The following is a 22763-nucleotide window of genomic DNA, read 5'->3' on the forward strand; positions in this document are numbered from 1 at the left end:
GGAAATAATGCTGTTGAGTGACTATTATTTAGCATCAAGAAGAAGGATTTCTGAAAGAATGCATATGATACTCAACATTCTCTTGTTGCCAATGCAATGAGACAGATAGATTTGAGGCTGTATTTTCAAATTTATTAAACTCGGACTTCAATTCATCTGAATTAAAATTTTGCCTCTTCGGTACGTCCCTCTGGAAGAATTTTATAGCTTTGATAAGTCAATGTGTGAATACTTTCAAAAACAGATGTAAATGTAAATAGTTCATTCATGGAAAACCAATTGTTTTGGTTACAAGATTTGGTGCAGCTCTACAACATGGATATTGTGTGTGTTTTGAATATTAAGGAAGAAATCCCATAATTAGAGTAAGAAAAGAAATCTGTGATTGATGTAACTGTGAGTAATGCCTGGCAGTTAAGATAGAATATGCAAACAAAGTGGAGCTGTTAGGTTTTCATAGAATTATAGTAAGATTTTATTTAGAGCAATATTACAATATACTACAACATGTAAGGCCAGTAAGGAAGACCAGCAAATGATTTTGTCTAGTAATTTATATTTATTTGACTTGAAACTAATATTGACAGATGTATTCGTAGGGTTGTTCCCCAAGAAAACCAAACAATGTACATACTGTCACATGAAAACAACAAGATGCAAGATATGTAATAGAGGGTTGCATGTAAAATGTTTCAAGGGTTATCATTTCAGTAACACCTAAATAATCTGCTTTTGTAAGCTATTTTCCTAGTATCCTATATATAACACACCTGGCATTTTCATCGTAAATCATATTTCAATTAAAAAATTGCATTTCTCAAGTCATCAGGTTTTAATTTCCTAATATTTTCCTTATAGATATCTCCACAGAGATGCCTACAAATACATCTGTCAATATTAGTTTCAAGTCAAATAAATATAAATTACTAGACAAAATCATTTCCTGGGATATGGAGCTAAACTCATCAATTTAGACATAGCTGGAGTTTTTTTCCTGCTTGGCTAGAAATGAAATTAAATGTGAAAGAAATTATATCCTCTTAATCCTTTATCAAAGTACTGTAAGCACACAAGTTGTGCATGAAATATCTTCATGACTAGACTGTCCACGCAGTTAGCTGAGTGGCTATGTGCTTCTCAACCATACGCCTGGGAAAGGAGTGTCCTGGGTTTGATTCCCATCCCTCACATGAGGAGCTTAAGGATCTTTCTTATACATAGCGAAGTTAGCTGGTCTTGGGCATGGACAGTAGGGTTTTCCTCCCCGGTTTAGCTGGGGTTTTTCATCCCACAAACAGGCCCTGCGAACATACACAGATGCAGTCAGGAATACCTAAGAAATACCTTCCAGCCATGGGTCTGAATTGTCAGCTATGCCAGTCCCAAGCCCGGATGGAAATGGGGGGAGGGATTGGGGTGGTGCCGTACCTCCCTGTAAAAGGGACTCATGGCTGTTGAATCACCATACGAAATAAAAATAAAAAAAATGACTAGACTACTTATATACACACATTGATGACTTCACACCAATTGCCTTAGTATCCAATAATGGCAAGCATCACTACCAGACTGGTGTCCACCTTTATTAATGCAAAAAGTAAAGTGTGTTCATCATAGGCCTAGAGTAGTACAGGGGTGCAAGAGAGCCTGATAGCATTTAGAAAAAGAAAAGTTAGAGGGATAGAATTACACACAGAGAAAAAAGTCTCAGCTCTTTTATATTATCATATAGCAAAGGCTATCCTTTTTCACTAGTTTCATGCTGTTGAACAACCAACAAACCAATTGAAACTAAAATTGAGATATGACTGGTATCCAAGCGGTTAGCCTTATCTAAGTTAACTACCTTGAGTTGGAGTTTTCTGATTGGGATTGCTTGCCAGTCATCCTTGCAGCTGACTGTAAGACCACAGTAAACTAAGAGGATAGAGCCATTTAAAAAACCTCTTATATTAAAAATATGACAGAATTTTATCTCTCCTGAAGATTGCATAATATGGGTGGTCTATACCAATGCTTCCCAAACTTCTGGATGTCAGGGACCCCTTTGCAAAAATTAAAATATTTCACGGCCCCCCTCGAAAAAAAAATCGTAATAGAGATATATTATTATAATATTTATTGTATTTATATTCAATACAAAACATACACAGCGAATATTGCAAAAATCAAATGCATATATTACATTTTTTGCCTCTTACCATTTGGTTCTGAAGACGATGCAGGCTGTTCTGGTAAAATATGAAATACTGTCCTTTTTTTTTTTTTTTTAAGTCTGTTTCTGCTTCTTCTGATTGTTTGCGGGATTTTTTTATTTTTTACCAACCACTTATCCATCTCAGGGTTAAATTTTTTAACGTAGAATAGATCAAATAATATCACCACTTACCAATACTGGCACACCACAGATTGATAACATGAAATTAGTGAATATTACCTGAATAAGGGAATCCCCCGGACCAGGAACATTTTTCACTTTTGTGACTTTTCTCCTTTTACGGTAATTAAGCCTAACGCGAAACAGACAGCAAAGGCAGTCTGTTTATTAAAACGTGCATATGATTGGTGCGGTATTAACAAAAGATCGCGCAACCGAAAGATAAAAGCATAGCTGACAATTGAGTTGAAATGCTAAATCTCTTCAACCGAATTCCATATGTGAAACTGCCATAACATTCATTATATATATATATATATATATATATATATATATATATATATATATATATATATATATATATTACTTAGTTTTAACACTTTTACGAATTTTAACACGTTCGGTTGAATTTTATTGCTGCGTTGGGAAATCGAACTCACATACATCTAATTAATGACAATAGTTTTTAGTTAGTACTATGTTTGCCCATGCAACATATGGTTTTGTTTCAGTCTATACAGCATAGTTTCTGTATAAGGGGACATGTGATTCATTAATTAGTGTGTGTTTTATCCCAGTTGTCTCTAATTGCACTATTTGTTGAGAAATATATTACACAGACTCCTCATACCTTATTCACTGGCATAATAAAAGTACTTATTTTTATTGCCTCTGCAGTATAGTGGCTCTTAGGGAGGGCGTGTTGTTTACCACTGCAAGCAAGTTACTATATCCCCACATGAACTTGTTTAAGCTTTTTTTCATGTGTGAAGTATATGCGAAACTTTTATTGGTAACAGAAAACTAGCTCGGATGACAGTGATAATATAAAATGAGTTTTGATATGTATATAAAGTCAATATCAACAGTCCCTGATTACGAACGCGTTATGAAAGGGACAGAAAGATTTGGAACTTCCCTGGAGAGCATTTGAAGTAAATACAATTAACCACTGCTTTGAAATGAAACATATGAATAAGCAATATTTACTAATATTCATTAAGCGCCGAAATACGCAGGAAGCAAAGTTTGTGAACCAACACCAATGTGTAAATTTTTCCATTAAAATATAAAAAATAACAAAAAAGAAATAATAAAAGTTAAATACATTTCTTTTAAAATAAAAAAAATATACTTAGTCTTAAAACATTTTAAATTTGTTTTCATTATTTCATGGCCCCCCTCAACAAAACCTAAAGCCCCCAAGGGGGCCGCGGCCCACAGTTTGGGAAGCGCTGGTCTATACCACCTGACTAAAAAATTTGGTATTTCCTAGAATGCTTCTAAATACAAAAATCATTGGAAGGAACAATAAAATTTCCATCATACAATATTACAAAGCATTTGTATATTAGATTGCTGGTTTTAAAATCCATGTTTTCCCCCTTCCCCCACAACTTTCCACAAATGATAACTCACTGTTCATAAAAATCAAAATTCTCTTCACAATGCTAATAGGTGGGGTGTATTTAAAAACAATTCTCCAAGCAGGATCCTTCCCATTAGGATATCCCTGAAATTTCAGTAAGTTATTAAACAGAGTGTTGTTAGTACTCAACTGTGGAAGTTTGTGGCAGAAGAGGTTAAAGATTTCCTTATACTAAGTTTTGCTCTTATTTATGAAAAGAATGCCAGTCGCAGAATGATGTAGTATTCAGGAACAATCTCAACTCTTGGAGATTATCATAATCATTTATTCCAAATAACAGGAAATGAAAACCCAGATAGTACCAGAAAAGGTCTGGTACTATCTGGGTTTTATGGATATTTGAAGCTGTATTGCTTCAAACAGCATATTGTTTAAATAGCAGAATTTAAACACTGAAGCCCAAAGTCTCCATGCTTCTTTGATAGCTGAAGAAATTCCTTTTTAACTTGTTGATATTGGCTGGACCAAAAAGGTTACACAAGTTTACTGTATACCCCCCCCCCCACACACACACACCTTCTCTAATGTCTGTGATATTTATTTATATATAGATGTGCAGAAAAGGAAAGTGGCCCAATTTTCTAATCTTTTAAGGTTTCAATGATTTTGTATGAAAGTTCTTGAAATGGTAACATTGGATAGATGGAGAAGGGAATTCGAAGTGTAGTGAGAGGTTCTCTCTTTGGGGTTAGTCCAAATAACTTAATGTTGTCCTGTCAGCAAGTCCACTGATTTTGATGAATTTTTCTAAAATATTAAAAAAAAGAAAAAAAAAAAGAAAAAAAAGGATGTGTATGGAATCATTATCCAAAATTAATTAATCCCTCTATGTTACTGCATATATCAAAATTGTGTTAATCAAATATAATAATCAGAAGAAACACGTATAAACCACAGTGAAAACTATTTAATTGTAAATATTTCATCCTAAGTATATACTTAGGATGAAATATTTACAATTAAATAATTTTCACTGTGGTTTATACGTGTGTTTCTTCTAATTATGAACGCACCACAGGTTTCGTTATTTAAAAAAAAAATATATATATGTATAATAATCAATGGTAAAAATTACAATTCGTCCATGATCGATTACTGTATTAATAATTCATTTTATATGGTACTCTTTTAGAAAGATAAAAAATGAATGCAAAGTAAATGTTTAATAAATGCTTGTACCTAGATTAGTTATTGCAATTTTTTTTTATCAAAAAAAAGTTATCAAAAGAGTCATTTGAACAGTTTGTTTTTTTTTCTTATCAGCATAAATTCTACGATAACAAGCAAAATGACTCTCTAGACCTCAGCAAACAAGCATTCTTGATTAACATCTGGATCCATATCTATTACTTGAATTTCTTTGCTGCTTAAGCAATTTTAAACTGCGAAATATTCCATCCAGTTCTTTGATTGTTATTCCAATTCATAAGGGAGGTGATAAGAGTAAGGCTTTGAATTATAGACCAGTCTGTGTGTCTGGAGTTGTGGTCAAGGTATTAGAGAAGTTAGTTAAGAATAAAGTTCAGAATTGGGTTGACAACAGAAAAATACTCTTTGGCGGCCAGCATGGATTTACTAAAGGAAGATCGTGCTTTAGCAACCTGCTTACTTTTTATAATAAAGTGACAAATGCATTGGATAAGGGTATTGCATATACAGTGGTATATTTAGATTTTGCAAAGGCATTTGATAAATTGCCACATGACAAGCTGGTAATTAAATTGGAACAGATGGGGCTGAACAGTAGATTGGTTCACTGGATTGGAGATTGGTTGTCTGATAGGTATCAGCGAGTTGTCTATGGAGGAGCGATATCCCAGAAGAGGAAAGTTACTAGTGGTGCACCTCAAGGGTCTGTTTTGGGTCCATTGTTTTTTAATTTGTATGTAAATGATATCTGGAGAGGTCTGAATGGTGATGTGCAGTTGTTTGCAGATGATGCAAAGTTGGGCAGAGCTATCAGGAGTAGTGTGGATGCTGTAGCTTTGCAAGAGGACTTGAATACACTGTCTGAATGGGTAAATAAGTGGGGATGTCAATTCAATGTTTCAAAGTGTAAGGTTTTGAAATTTGGGAAGCAGAGATGGGATGTAAAGTACACAATCGGTGCGAATATCTTGGAAGAGGTAGAGGAAATGAGAGATCTGGGAGTGATTGTAGACAAGGACACCTAAAATTTCGGGAACATGTTACTAAAATAGTGAAGACAACACAGCGGATAATGGGAATGATGCGGAGGACATTGACTTGTAGAAGTAAGGATGTTATGGTTCCTTTGTATAAGGCTTTGATCAGGCCACATATGGATTACTGTGCACAGATCTGGTCACCTGGTTTTCAAAAAGATGAAATTGCGTTGGAAAAAGTTCAGAGGCGATTGACTAAGGTGGTTTCTGGTCTCTGGAATGTAGAATATGAACTCAGACAAATTGACAAAATGCAATTTGCAGAAATTGGTGGATAGAAGGAGGAGGGGGGGGGATATGATTGAGACATATAAGCTGTTAAGTGGTTATTACCAGATTAACGTTGGGGAGGTTTTGCACAGAATGGGTGAGGATAGCAGGAGAACAAGAGGTCATTCCTGGAAGCTGTATAAGGAGGGTGTGAGCAAGGAGCAGGTTTTTTGCATGGAGAGTGGTGAGTGATTGGAATACTTTGCCCGAGAGTGTGGTGTGTGCAGAGACAGTGAATATATTTAAGACACAGTATGATAAACTGTGTGTATAACAGTGGACCTCCCACGATGAGTCTTTGACTCCATGGAGGTTTTTATAATAATAATAATCTCCTTTGGAACTTCATCTTCACATTCCATTTGTTTGTTGTCTTCATATGCATGTTGTTGTTCAATTTCAAGAAGATCATTGTCACTGAAATCTTTTTAATTTGAATCCAATAATTTTTCAACATCTTCTGCATCAACACCATCAAAACCAAGGTCTTCACCAATTGCAACAATTTCTTCAACCACATTGTTCACAGGATTTTGAAAAACCACCCAAGTCATCAGTGCATTCTGGCGAAAGGTTTTCCAAACAGCTCTCATGCAGCTGGAAGACACTTGCTCCCACGAGTCATGAATATTATCAATTGCATGTTTAATGTTAAAATTTTTTGAATAAATTCACATAAAAATAATTTCATATAAAATAGACCAAATTTCGTGGCTTAAGGTGCTTGAAAGGTCATCTTCGAGTGCCTGTATAGCTGAGTTAGCTTCACTCAGGAAACGGCAAGTCGTGGCAATTTGTTCTCTGAGTTAGGCTTGGCTGGCATGGTTATAAATACGAAGTGCCTTTTGCGAAGAGAAACGGTGCTTGAATTTCACACATTTAGGAATTACCTGGTTATCCCGGCAGCGTTTTAGGAAGGCGAGATGATTCAGTTGACTCGATAGCTTTAACTTCATTTTACCGTAACGGCGTGCTTTATGTGCGATATCATCTCCGTGGATTATCGTAATTCTCGTGGAAAGGCTTAGACATCGATTATGCATTTTTAACTAAGTAATTTAAGGAAATTACAGCATCACTAGTTTATACATTAAAATAAATTTTAATATACTTCAATATTTCGGCAAAGTCACGTTGCCATTTTCAAGAAACTTAAGAACAAGACACGTGCATGCAGGCACAACAAACAGTAAATGAGGAAGAAGCAGGAAGCTATTATTTCTCCTAAAGTCCTGATGGTGCCCCCTAGCGGGCAATGTTGGTATTCCTTGGCGACTGGTCTGAAGGTCTTCTGATGTAGGTTCCCCAAATTTGAGGCAGTCTCATGCAGCCAAATTCGTCGAGGTTCGGATTGTTTCTTAGGGCTGACGCTGATTCCATGAAAAGCCTTTCCACGAGAATTACGATAATCCACAGAGATGATAACGCACGTAAAGCATGCCATTACAGTAAAATGAAGTTAAAGCTATCAAGTCAACTGAATCGTCTCGCCTTCCTAAAACGCTGCCGGGATAACCAGGTAATTCCAGGCCACGGGTGGGGTGAAACCAGGTAACTGTGTGAAATTCAAGCACTGTTTCTCTTCGCAAAATGCACTTCGTATTTATAACCATGCCAGCCAAGCCTTACTCAGAGAACAAATTGTCGCGACTCGCCGTTTCCTGAGTGAAGCTAACTCAGCTATACAGGCACTCGAAGATGACCTTTCAAGCACCTTAAGCCACGAAATTTGGTCTATTTTATACGACATCTCGTGCACTGCAGCGGAGAAAGAATTTAAAAAAGTACGAGATCGACACATCAAAAAATTTGAAAATTTAAAAAACAACTCAATCTTGAAACCACAACTTCTTACCAAAACGGTAGTCAACTTTTCGTCAATTAATGTAAAACCTGAAGCACTCGACGCCCTTGCATGTGGCCACAACTTCGCCATTGCGCTCAGAAGAATACCTGTAGAAGATATTATGATAAGAATTGAACGGGATATGACACCTTCCAAACGACGTCGCCAACGATATTAGACCGGATGTAGCTTGTGTTCTGACCAAAGCTAAACCACCAAAAGCCAACATGCCCAGTAAGGAAATTAAATCTCTACTAGAATTAAAGAAAAACAAGAAAATAATAATCACCAAAGCTGATAAAGGGAACGGCCACAGTATTGCTTAACCAAAAGGATTACACAGGTAAGCTGAAAGCTTTATTGTTAGATAGGGCTACTTACCTCCCTATCGAGTACAATCCCACCAACTCACAAATTAGAAAACTCCACAGGCTCCTTAAGAAGGTCACTTCTTGGCCTGTGGAAATCACTAACAAATTAAAACCATTTAACTCCATACCCTCCCGTATTTATGGACTCCCAAAAATACATAAGGAAAATGTGCCATTACGTCCCATAGTGAATGGCACTGGTTCCCCCACATACAAACTAGCTAAACATTTGGCCAAAGCTCTCTCATACTATACTGGCAACACACCTACACACATAAAAATCTCAGTCCACTTCAAAGCCAGTATAGAAAACCTTACACTCAAACACACTGACATAATGGTCAGTTTTGATGTCTCCTCCTTATTCACAAATGTCCCACTGAAAGAATCCTTAGAGTTAATCCAAGCTAAATTTCCTCCCAATATCACAGCCCTTTTTCAGTTCAATGAACTGAAAAAGAGCTGTGATATCAAATGAACTCAGGCTATTTTGTTTGGCAAGGAAAATTCTACAAACAAATAGAGGGGACAGCCATCGGTTCTCCACTCTCCCCACCCGTGGCCAACTTTTACATGGAGACTTTTGAAGAGAAAGCCTTAAACTCTGCTCCACAAAAACCAACCATTTGGCTTCGCTATGTTGATGATGTGTTTGCTATTTGGCCACATGGCTCCGATGCACTCCTCTCCTTCCTAACACACATAAACAACCAACACCCCAGAATCAAATTCATCCTGGAAGAAGAAAAAACAACTGCCTTCCTTTCTTAGACACACTAGTCACCCGCCAGCCTGATGGAACCTTGGTTTTCTCAGTCTATAGAAAACCCACCCATACAGGCAGATACATTCACCAACAATCCCACCACCCCTCCTCGCAACAATATGGAATCATTAAGACACTACACAACAGGGCTAAACTTATCTGTTCAAATGACAATGCCCTATCCACATTCTCAACACTTTCTCAGCCAATGGCTTCCCCCCACCAAAATCCAAAAAAATATTGAAACCAATACCCCCCCCCCCCCCCACACACACAACAAGGATTACTCTAAATCCATCACCATACCCTATATCCGAGGCACCTCGGAAAAAATTACAAAAATCCTAAAAAAACATGACAACTTCTTGTTACAGACCATATAAAAAATTGGCATCCCTTATCCGCTCTACTAAAGACCGACCTCCCCCCCTAGTGTATACTAGATCCCTTGCAGCTGTAAGCTGTCCTACTTTGGTCAAACAGGCAGGACAGCTAATATTAGAATTTCAGAACACAAGGACTACATCTGGTTTCACTAGTACAGCCACTCTGGTCTTGCTGACCATGCGCTGGATACCTGCCATAGAATACGGTGGAAGAAAGCCACGATAGTGCACCATAGTAAATACAAGTATGAAAGGCTTTTCATGGAATCAGCTTCAGCCCTAAGAAACAATCCGAATCTCAACAAATTTGGCTGCATGAGACTGCCTCAAATTTGGGAAACCTATATCAGAAGACATTCAGCCCAATCGCCCAAGAATACCAATATTACCTGCTAAGGGGCACCATCAGGACTTTAGGAGAAATAATTAGCTTCCTGCTTCTTCCTCATTTACTATTTGTTGTGCCTGCATGCACGTGTTTTGTTCTCAAGTTTCTTGAAAATGGCAACGTGACGTTGCCGAAATATTGAAGTATATTAAAATTTATTTTAATGTATAAACTAGTGACGTTGTAATTTCCTTAAATTACTTAGTTAAAAATCCATTGGCAGGTGACCTTACCAGAAAACCACTTGAGATAATTCTTTTTATATTACTAATTTTCTCCCATTTTGAGAATGCCTGGATGAGAATTTCATTGCTGTTTTCTGCATATTCCATTGGAAATCTCTACATTTTTACTATTATAATCTGGTTTCTTGTCATTACAAGAATTATTGTGATAGTTTATCCCTGGTTTCCCTATCTTTAACTACAACTAAATATTTATTTCTGCTATAAAGTGTGAAAGAGTAAATCTTACTAGCCCCTACTGTCTATTTTAAAATCTTACTCGCCTGTCTTGCCTATTCACATTCTGGAATTTCAATTCCTAGAGTTTATGTTCTTGGCAGAAGTGGTACCATTATCACAGAAGAAAAACTATAAATTCTGTGTTTTTTTTTTATATGAAAACCTTTTAGTCATAAGACTGAAAGAAAAATTATTCCATGACATAGAAAAACAATTCTACAACACCAAGTGTTTTAGCTGAGCAACTATAAAATTATGGCCATGATTGGCAAAGGAAATCCTGTAGTGCAGATATTAACTGCACAACCAACAATTTTATTAATGCTTATTTAAATTATCCCGTGCAAGTGGGTGGTGAGAGAAGCACCACAATTAGAACCATTAAATAAAATCAACATATTAAATTAAAATAAAGAGCAAAAGATAAAATGACTACTTATTTTGCTGAAATCTCAAGGTACATCTCCAAAAACTGAGTGATCTACAAGATCACTCAGTTTTTGGAGATGTACTAGGAGTGACTGATCGCTACTAAGCTGATCAGTCACTCCTAGCTTGAATTACTTCAGGGCAGGAAACTCAGTGGTAGCTCCACTGAGTAACAGGCAAACATGTACCACTAAGGCAGAATCACTGTGCTCCCCAAGAGAAAGCCAGTCATCAGTGGAAGTTTTATATCAACCCCATACACAAGAGGTCAAGTGGGATGTGGGATGCAGATGGGGAATGATATAGAAGTTTATTGATGCTTTAAGAGTTGCAGGTTGTAATTGTTTGGGAATACTTCCAGAGGACAGAAGTGGACGGATTAAAAGAGGAAGAAGAGACTCTTTAAAAGAGTCTCCTGCTGGGTGGCTGCTACTCTTGCATTAACAGGTATAACAAAAAGTGGAGGAACTTTAAAAAAAATTTACAAGTTCATTTAAAAAAAAAAAAAACACTTAATAAATTAATACCTGAAGTTTTGTAACATTAGTATAAAGTCCAGATAAGCCACTTATTCCAACCTGCAAAAGAAAAAGTACACAATTACACATTCACTATATGCTAAACTTGTATTCATTATTCAAAATAAATTGTCACATTTTTACACTGAGGTAGTTAATTAGTAAAGTAAATGCATTATTTTAAAATTCTTTAAATTCATTATTAAGAAGAGAACATAGTTATATATCAAGAAACTGCACCACATAACTAAGATAACAGAACTCTACAGGAGACTCTTCTTGGAAACAAAGATTATATAATCTTATTCACATTGTTTTTGATGAGCACTCTTTACCAGCCAATCTCAGCCATGTATTCTTCAGCACTAAAATGGTACCACAGGAAGATTTCGGTGATACCTCCTTTTCAGTGTACAATTACAGTCTCTGACCAAATAATAAAACAATTTACAGGAATGAGGGCTTTTATCTCTTCACTTCACTCAAAACTATCTGACTACTATTCCAAGATTAGGCTTCCAACCAAATGTGCCAAAGCAGTCTAAGATATAAAATTCAGCATATGTTAAGCAGCTTAAGCCAAAAAACCACCCCCATACTCAGCCTATACCACAGCAGCAACATCTGATAAAAATATCAAAATACCAATAAATCCAACTTGAAAGGACGAAATGCAGAAAGCTTGACAGAAGTCTGCCCAAATGGCAGTTGAGCCTTCTGGTCCTTTACCAGGATACTTGTAGTGGATACAACTTTTGCCATTCTATGTCTCCATGTCTCGCACATCCGGATGGTATGATACCACTGTAATATCACCGAAAGATAAGGCTAATCTCCTAACATCATTCTTATCTTTCAACTCTTGTGTATACAACCAGACCAAGGTCTATCACTTTCCACTATTACCGGTTTTGTGAGAAAGACATCTGAAGAATCTCTTGATAGATTACCAGAAATTCTCTGGATCGAATTAGTAAAATCCCCCCCCCCTCCATTAAAGCTAAAAATATTTGCTCCAGAATTAATACACCACTTGTACAAGTTGTCACACTTGTCTGGCATTTATCCAACCCATTCAAAAAAGGAAGGGTGGGGGAAATTAAAGTTAACTATCATCTTATTGCCCTTACAATTTTCTCAAAAAACAATGGAGGTCCCCAACAGCAAACTTTTTTTCACTATTTAGAAGCCCAACCACAATGGTTGCACAGCAGAACCTCCTAGCCAACCATACCCATCTTCAGACACAAACTATGAAAGGTCTGAAAGAACTCATGTGGTTGTACTTGACATTTCCAGGATTTCTGATCAGATACCTCCTTACAAAACTAACATATCATAGTCCATCTTCTGCCCTTTGTAACTGCATCAACAGTTTCCTCATTTCACATGTATTCATCCATTCTGTTATTTTGGAATATTTCAAAGTTTGGTATTTTTGGAAGATTGTGTTGGGATGGGGATTGATTATAATTAGATGAGGGTAACTTTCAACATTCTGTAAAACATACATACATTCTGAATGGAGAAAAAATCTGGCTTAGATCAGATATTCACATCAGATAAACATTTCATATTAACTAATCATATAGTGAATATTGATGCCAAGTTCAGTTATATTTTAACTGATTAATAAAGTAAAACATTTCAGTAATTTGTCACTGCCATCAAATTCCTGTATATCATTATATGAGCACCTTCAATGGAGTTCGAAGATTCATTGCAGGAGACCCAATCTATCCATGCAATCTACCATACCTCTCCTCAAACCCATTAACAGGCAAAGCACTCACAACCGACTCTGCCAACCCATTTCACTCATTCACAACTCTGCAAGCAAAAAATCTAGTCCTCACACCCCAACTAACAACATGTTCATTCAATTTTAAGCAACCTAAATGTTTCTAATGTATCTCATCTTTTTCTCCTATCAACCAACTTCTGCAATCCACAGACCCTCCATCTATCCTCATAGAGAACATGCCACAGACCTCTCACCATCTTGATCATTTGCCTCTGAATCCTCTCCCAAGAAACCCAGGGGACCAGACTTGAGCACAGGATTCCAGATGTGGGAGTATCAAGGCATTATAAAGAGGAATAATAACTTCCTTATCTCTACATGTTAATGTATTCTTCAATAGCCAAGTAATCTTATGGGCTACCTTACAACATGTCCTCTAAACATTAACTCTCTGTCTACCATCATCTATTTCCTGAGTACAGTGCCATCAATGCGATACATGGCTTGTAATCTATTTTTCCCAAAATGCATAACTTTACGTTTCTCCACATTAAACTGACACTCATTATCTTTTGATCTTATAAGATTAATACAAAGGATCTTATAAGATTAATACAAAGGAAATATTTCAGCACTTGACTGGGGGGGAGGGAGGACAAGAGATCATCCTTGGAAGTTGGGTAAGGTGTGGTTAGGAAGGGTGAGCTGGATTTTTCAATAGGAGTGCTTTGTTAATGGTTTCAAGGAGAGGTGCAAGATAGTGTGTTGATAGTTTGCGTCTTTTACGATGAGTCTTAGGACTCCATGGAGGTAATCGTGCAATAATAATAATACAAACTATTTTTGTGGTCCATGCAAGTCTTCTACAGTGAGAGTTGACCCTATCACCTATTTGCTAATTAAAACTTGTTTTAATGAAATCACTAAAATTGCTGGTTTCATAGAAAGCTTAACTTAACTCATGTTGATGTTTAATGGAACACAAATACACATTACAGTTGAGTTAATAAATTATTAACTAAATATTTTGCTTTGTCACCAAGGATCTTCATGAGCACATGCATGCAGGCAAATGGTAAGAAAGCAAACACAGACTGAATGTGAATAGCAGGATCCTACAGTTTCACTGGCAACTTATATGGACGTGATGATGGGAACTTGCTAAAAGTCTTATGACAGTTCCCAGATTTTGGGTATAGTAATGATAACAAATTTGTTAAGATTTGGCAAAAGTTGCAATGCTGAGGCAGATTCTAGGAATAGTCTCTCAGATTTATATCTGTTCTTATATAAGAGAGAAGTTCCCTTACTGAGTCAGGTGATCTATGTCCATGGCATAGTGTGCTCTTTCAGAATTAGAGATACAGTTCCTGTGATTTAGAAAAATTAAAGACAGAAACTTAAACGTATATGAAATAAATATAAAATGTTGGAAGTTTTTTCTCCACTTGGTTAGACTATAATAAATTTAGTTTAATCCTTTATCCAGGGTGTAAGCAAACAAAGTTTGCACCTGAAGTATCTTCAGGACTGAGGCAACTAATGGTAAAGGTGGACTAAGCTCTCATCACTTGTCTTAGTGTCTCTCATAATGCAAAGCACATCTCCTTGCAGACATGTATAAAGCTATGCATTGAGGGAAGGGCTACTACCCAGACCCAGAGGTGGTGATAATAAGGTGGAAGTAATGGAGAAGTCATATTTACCTATACGAGTTGCCAAAAAGTGTCTCCACCTTATTATTAAATTACTCTGGATTTAGAGAAAGATGTTGGAAGTTTTTTTCTCCACTTGGTCAGACTATAATAAATTTAGTTTAATCCTTTATCCAAGTGTAAACAAACAAAGATACTGCAGGCACAAACTTTGTTTGTGCATGAAGTATCTTCAGGACTGAGGCAACTCATGGTAAAGGTGGACTAAGTTCTCAACATCACTCGTCTTAGTGTTTCCCATAATGCAAAGCACATCTCCTTGCAGACATGTATAATGCTATGCATTAAGGGAAGGGCCACTACCCAGACCGGTTTCGACCTTTATTGAGGTCTCGTCAGTGGGAGCGAGACCCAGAGATGGTGATACTAAGGTGGAAGGTAAATATGACTTCTCCATTACTTCCACCTTAGTATCACCACCTCTGGGTCTTGCTTCCACTGATGAGACCTCAATAAAGGTCGAAATGGTCTGGGTAGTGGCCCTTCCCTTAATGCATAGCATTATGCATGTCTGCAAGGAGATGTGCTTTGCATTATGGGAGACACTAAGACAAGTGAGGAGAGTTTAGTCCACCTTTGCCATGAGTTGCCTCAGTCCTGAAGATACTTAAGGTGCAAACTTTGTTTGCTTACACTTGGATAAGGGATTAAACTAAATTTATTATAGTCTAACCAAGTGGAGAAAAAAACTTCCAACATCCCACCCCCCCCCCCCCCCACCCCCCCCCCCCCCCACCCCCCCCCCCCCCCACCCCCCCCCCCCCCCACCCCCCCCCCCCCCCACCCCCCCCCCCCCCCACCCCCCCCCCCCCCCACCCCCCCCCCCCCCCACCCCCCCCCCCCCCCACCCCCCCCCCCCCCCACCCCCCCCCCCCCCCACCCCCCCCCCCCCCCACCCCCCCCCCCCCCCACCCCCCCCCCCCCCCACCCCCCCCCCCCCCCACCCCCCCCCCCCCCCACCCCCCCCCCCCCCCACCCCCCCCCCCCCCCACCCCCCCCCCCCCCCACCCCCCCCCCCCCCCACCCCCCCCCCCCCCCACCCCCCCCCCCCCCCACCCCCCCCCCCCCCCACCCCCCCCCCCCCCCACCCCCCCCCCCCCCCACCCCCCCCCCCCCCCACCCCCCCCCCCCCCCACCCCCCCCCCCCCCCACCCCCCCCCCCCCCCACCCCCCCCCCCCCCCACCCCCCCCCCCCCCCAAAGAATGATCGAAATCAGTCAATCAATCGTGAAAGTATGATGAGCGCTTATAATGTTTCAATAAAGTCTCTGGGTTTTTTTGTCTTGTTAATTGCATGTTAGTCGGCAGTGAAGAAAATACATCATGTCTACTACTCGAAATTGTGTCAATAGTGTAGATTCCTTCTGCTACATTTGTGGCAGCTTTACTGTTCCCAGTCAAACGATAAATATCACTGATTTCGTTAAGAAAGTGTACTTTGCATACTTTGACGTAAAAATGGAAGATCAAGACAAGTCATGGGCTTCAAATAAAGTGTGTAAGTCATGTGTAGAAAATTTACGACATTGGAACAAGGGAAAATGCCAAAAATTTGTTTTTGGCATTCCAATGATTTGGTGTGAACCAAAAAATCACGTAGACGATTGCTATTTTTGTTTAGTTTAGACTTCTGGTTATAATAAGAAGAATAAGAAAAAAATTGTATATCCAAATCTCGACTCAGCAATTCGGATAGTTGCTCATTCCAATGAAATATCCGTGCCAATTTATAAAGAACTTCCTTTACTTGAGAACGAGCATAATCGGAATATGCCAGATGTTCTTGAGGAGCAAGACCCAGATGTTGATTTAGACAATGAAAATTTAATTTCTAGTTCTGGACCGCAACGTTTTACTCAAGCGGAATTGAATGACTTAGTAAGAGATTTCGGCCTATCAAAGGCATCATCGGAATTGTTAGCTTCAAGATTAAATGAAAAAACTTACTGGAGCAAGATACAAAGATAACTTTTTATCGTAGCAGGGAAAGTAATCTTGTACAATATTTTAAACATGAGTGTGGTTTCGTTTACTGTAACAATGGGTCAGGTTTTACTAACTGAAATGAGTGATGTACAATATCATCCAAATAGTGGCGTTTATTTATCGACAGTTCAAGCAGAAGTCTCAAGTGTGTCTTACTACACAATAGCTCAATTCCTATTGGCTATTCAGTCCACTTAAAGGAAACATACGAGGACATTAAAAAGGTTCTGAAGTTATTAAAATATACACACCATAACTGGATCATCTGTGTGGGTCTTAAAATGGTGAACTTTTTACTTGGCTTTCAAAGAGGATATACAAAGTTTCCGTGTTTTCTATGCTTCTGGGATAGTCGAGCTAGAAACCAACACTGGAGTCAGAAACATTGGCAGCTTAGAATATCCTTAAATGTTGGAGAACAGAATGTTATAAATCAACGTTTAATCGACAGAGAAAAAATCATTTTTCCACCTCTACACATCAAACTAGGTCTTATGAAGCAGTACGTTAAAGCTTTAGATTTACAAGATGACTGTTTCCAATACATATGTGAAAATACACAAAGATTATTGAAGAAGAAATGAAAGCGTTTGAGAACAGGAATCAAACCTTGAAGAAAACCCAGATTGATTCAGCTAGAGAGGCATGTGGTGAAGTTGTCTGCAAGGATAGAAAAATTAGAACTGCTTGGTGGACACAGGAAGTTAAACAGGCAATGAAAGAAATGAAGAAAGCATATCAAAAGTTCCTGGCAAATAAGTCAGCTTGTGCTCTTAGAGAATACAGAGACAAATACAAGGATGCTAAACACTGTAAAACTAGCTAAACAAAAGTCATGGGAGGACTTTGGCAAGAATATAGAAAATAAATATCAAGAAGGTGGCAAAATATTCTGGAGGTTGTTGAAGAAGTTTAGGAATGGAGGAAAGAGTGCTGTAAAAGGATTTAGAGATGATAAAGGTGACATGAAAATGGAAGAAAAAGATATCCTTGAAGTATGGAGTAATTACTTTGAAAAACTGCTAAACGAAACAAGCAGTGATGACAGCACAGTGCTAAAAAACACTGACCAGGCATGCAGTCAGGAAAGGAATACATATACATACTTGAAGTAGAAAAAGTCATCAAAGGCTTGAAATGTGGAAAGGCAGCAGGAGTAGATGATATTCGACCAGAAATGCTGAAGCATGATGGTATAAGAGTCTTACAGTGGCTGCACTGCATAGTTCAGAAAGCCTGGACAGAGGGACGAATTCCCGATGATTGGAGTAGAGTTCTCATAGTACCCACATATAAAAAGGGAAATAAAACTGAATGTGAGAATTACAGAGGTATTTCCCTACTGAGTGTTCCTAGCAAGATCTATGCAAGTATACTTGAGAAACGGTTGAGAAGAATTGTGGAAGAAAAGCTTGGTGAAGAACAAGCTGGATTCAGGCCAAATAGAGGCTGTCAGGATCAGATCTTCACTTTACGACAAATAGTCGAGAAAGCATGAGAATATAACAAAGATCTGTATTTAAGTTTTGTCGATTTGGAAAAGGCATGTGACAAGATGCCAAGAGAGAAGCTATTCAATATGCTGCAGTTATATGGTGTCAATGGGGCATTATATCAAGCAATACTTAGTCTTTATTTGAGTTGTAAGTCAGCAGTTAGAATTGAAGGAAGTACAGGAAGATGGTTTAATGTTAAATCTGGTGTGAGACAAGGATGTACATTATCCCCTCTGTTATTCATTATCTATATGGATCACATTATGAAGGAAAGTGGTATTAAACATGATATCAAAATTGGAGATGTTAATGACAGCACTTTGCTTTATGTGGATGATGTGATACTTCTAAATAAATCTGCTACAAGTCTGCAAGATTCTCTGACAAAATTGAATAACTGTTGTAATATATATGGTATGAAGGTCAGCAATAAAAAGACAAAGACAATGAAAATAGGCAGAATCATTGAAAATGTCAGCTGTGTTGTGAATGGAGAACCTGTGGAACGAGTAAAACATTTCAGCTACTTAGGCACAATTTTTAGTGAAAATGGTAAATTAAATATAAAAATAGACAACAGAACCAGCAAAGCTGGTATGGTGGGAAGTCAATTGAATAAATTCATATGGAATAAGAGAGAAATTAGAGCACTAAATTAGCTGTATACAAGACAGTGTTCAAACCAGTTTTAACTTATGGATCTGAGAGTCGGGTCAGAAGTAAAACACTTGACCAAAGACTAGAGACCGCAGATATGAGAGTCCTGAGAAAGATTAGAGGCGTGAACAGATGGCATCAATATCATATTAAAAACAAAGATATTAGGAAAGAACTTGACATTGTCAGCATCCAGGAATGCATTAGCAGAGCTAATCTCAGGTGGTATGGTCACTTAAACAGAATGGGCAAAGAAAGATTAGCAAAACAAGTGTTCTCTGCCAGGTTGGCAGGAAAACGACCCAGAGGAAGACCAAGATATAGGTGGATTGATACGGTACAAAGTGCCTTGGACGATAGAAAATATAAGATCTGATAATGTTGGAATCTTCACAAGTAACAGACTGATTTGGAGGAAAATTGTAGATACATGGCAGGAATTTGATGATGATTGACTTTATTTGATATTTAATTATTTAATCGAGGATATATGTATTAATAGTGATAAGACTCTGTATTAAAATATTATTAAGTTTATTTTATTTATTGCTATGTTAATATTATAAGAGTTTGTATTCAATATTTTAACTGCGTATTAATCGAAGTGTAAATATTCTTTATTTGTTCCTGTATGTAGAAGTATAATGTTATGCAATACCTCAGTTTTATTATATTTTGTTTTGGTTATCATGGAGGCGTATGTAAGAGTGTGAGTGCGAGTTTAGAACAGAGCATGGTAGATCGGTATTGAAAGGCTGGAAAGGATTTTAGTTGAAGAGAGCACGAGAACAATTTCGGTGGGAAGAAGGAATATATAAGCTAGGAACGCTGAAAGAATGATTCATTCGGATGGAATCGGAAGAGAAGCATTCGGGGAATCAGAGTGCGATAATAGCGAGTCGGCGAGTCACTCAAGTAGCTAATTAAAGTCTACTAGTCGTGGAGTGGTTGGCTAGTAAGTTGCAGAACAAATAAAGCAACGGAAGATAGCAAAGTAGCAACCAGATGACTAGCGATAATTTTGTTGGGATTTAATTCCAGGCCGACTTTTCAAGGACGCACGGAAACTTGAAGCATAGCACAGAGTAACTAAGAGAATAAGTAGTAGAGGCAGTAAAGTTGAATTTAAACGATAACTGTGTTAAGAAATATAGTGTCTAAAAGATTAAATAAATGCCTGAAGTATAGGCAACTGTGTGTAAAAACTTCAAGTTAAAGAATTACTGTGTGTTACCTTGGTTCAAGAATTATTAGCAGAATACTGAATTGGTCAAGTGATTTCAAATGTAGTACAAGCGTTTTGATCTGAGCAAGAACGTTTAACTTTGTGAACTGTGACCGTTAATTTATTCAGTTATTACTAAGAAGATTTTTTTAATGAGTGCTGTAAATTGTTTTTATGTGTATACAGTTATAAGAGATGTACGTATATAAGTAGATGAACAAGGAAGATTACCGGTAAGAATTATCCAACTATTGATATTCCTACACGGAGATATGTGTGTGTTTCTTCCTAGAATATCCCTATATTAACAGTAACTATTGCAGAGATTAACTGGAGTGTGGAATTAAGAGTGTATACTTGTGAAGAAGTGTTACTGCATTTTTATTGTATTTGAAACTTAAGTAACTAAGAGATATTACTGTAATTGATCACTAAGGAACTTTATGACATTGAACTTTATTAAATAGTTAAGTGAACCTTGTGAAATCTGTATTTCAGATAACAGATCAACCATTGCCTGAGATTGTATGACTGTATTACCCGATGGACTAAAATGTTTATAATACCTTATTCAGTGATTTAAGTTAAAGTGTATAAATTGTAAGCCTAAATTAAATGTTTGTTTGTTGATCTAAAGTATTTTGCCTGAATCTCTTTTACTGCATCATTCATAAAATATTCGAACCAAAGCAGGTGAATTAAATAAGTTAAATATACTCGGCCAGTATATAAAATAATAACATATTACATCTTCACTAAAAATCGTGCCTAAGTAGCTGAAGTGTTTTACTTGATCCACAGGTTCTCCATTCACAACACAGTTGACATTTTCAATGATTCTGCCAATTTTCATTGTCTTTGTCTTTTTATTGCTGACCTTCAATACCATATCTATTACAACAGCTATTCAATTTAGTCAGAGAATCTTGCAGACTTGTAGCGGATTTATTTAGAAGTATAACATCATCCCCATAAAGCAAAGAGCTGTCATTAACATCTCCAATTTTGATATCATGTTTAATACCACTTTCCTTCATAATGTGATCCATATAGATAATGAATAACAGAGGGGATAATGTACATCCTTGTCTCACACCAGATTTAACATTAAACCATCTTCCTGTACTTCCTTCAATTCTAACTGCTGACTTACAACTCAAATAAAGACTAAGTATTGCTTGATATAATGCCCCATTGACACCATATAAGTGTAGCGTATTGAATAGCTTCTCTCTTGGCACCTTGTCACATGCCTTTTCCAAATAGACAAAACTTAAATACAGATCTTTGTTATATTCCCATGCTTTCTCGACTATTTGTTGTAAAGTGAAGATCTGATCCTGACAGCCTCTATTTGGCCTGAATCCAGCTTGTTCTTCACCCAGCTTTTCTTCTACAATTCTTCTCAATCGTTTCTCAAGTATACTTGCATAGATCTTGCCAGGAACACTTAGTAGGGAAATACCTCTGTAATTCTGAACTATGCAGTGCAGCCACTGTAAGACTTTTATGCCACCATACTTCAGCATTTCTGGTCGAATATCACCTACTCCTGCTGCCTTTCCACATTTTAAGCCTTTGATGGCTTTTTTTACTTCAAGTATGGATATGTATTCTAACTGCATGCCTGGTCAGTGTTTTTTAGCACTGTGCTGTCATCACTGCTTGTTTCATTTAGCAGTTTTTCAAAGTAATTACTCCATACTTCAAGGATATCTTTTTCTTCCATTTTCATGTCACCTTTATCATCTCTAACTCCTTTTACAGCACTCTTTCCTCAATTCCTAAGCTTCTTCAACAACCTCAAGAGTACTTCATCACTTTCTTGATATTTATTTTCTATATTCTTGCCAAAGTCCTCCCATGACTTTTGTTTAGCTAGTTTTACAGTGTTTAGCATTCTTGCATTTGTCTGTATATTCTCTAAGAGCACAAGCTGAGTTATTTGCCAGGAACTTTTAATATGCTTTTCTTCTTTTCCTTCACTGCCTCTTTAACTTCCTGTGTCCACCATGGAGTTCTAATTTTTCTATCCTTGCAGGCAACTTCACCACATGCCTCTCTAGCTGAATTAATCAGGGTTTTCTTCAAGGCTTGCCACTGAATCTCCAAGTTTGATTTCTGTTCTCAAACTCTCATTTTTTCTTCAATAATCTTTGTGTATTTTAGTCTACAGTTCACATCTGAGAGCTGCTCAACTTTTATTCGCTTTAAAACTTTCTTACATGTTATTCTTTTCAATATGAAATTCAATTTTATCCTGCTCAATACTAAATAGTGATCACTTCCAATTTCAAATCCTCTGTATACTCTGATGTCCTACACCAGGGAGAAAACATCACTATGAACAATAACATAGTCAATGAGACTTTTCTTGTTCCTTGCCTCTTCTCTCCATGTGAATTTGTGCACATTTTTATGTTGGAACATGGTGTTAGTAATAACCAGTCCATGTCCTGAGCAGAAATCCAACAGATATTTGCCATTATTATTAGCTTTGCTCTTTTCTC

General features: G+C 37.5%; 1 protein-coding gene across 2 annotated transcripts in view; it reads right to left on the reverse strand.

Moving 5' to 3' along the window:
• The window catches only part of LOC150096621 (transcription initiation factor TFIID subunit 4B-like), a 383016-nt gene that overhangs the window by 8826 nt on the left and 351427 nt on the right, over positions 1–22763 (reverse strand). For both annotated transcript variants that reach the window (XM_090407990.1, XM_090407989.1), the window contains one exon: positions 11440–11490. In XM_090407990.1, coding sequence (XP_090264116.1) covers positions 11440–11490 — 51 coding nt within the window. The remainder of the gene's footprint in view (positions 1–11439; positions 11491–22763) is intronic.

The sequence above is a fragment of the Typopeltis vanoorti genome, chromosome 18 (genome assembly GCF_054136105.1).
Source record: "Typopeltis vanoorti isolate ZY-2024b chromosome 18, IOZ_Tvanoo_1.0, whole genome shotgun sequence".
In the NCBI taxonomy this organism is placed as follows: domain Eukaryota; kingdom Metazoa; phylum Arthropoda; class Arachnida; order Uropygi; family Thelyphonidae; genus Typopeltis; species Typopeltis vanoorti.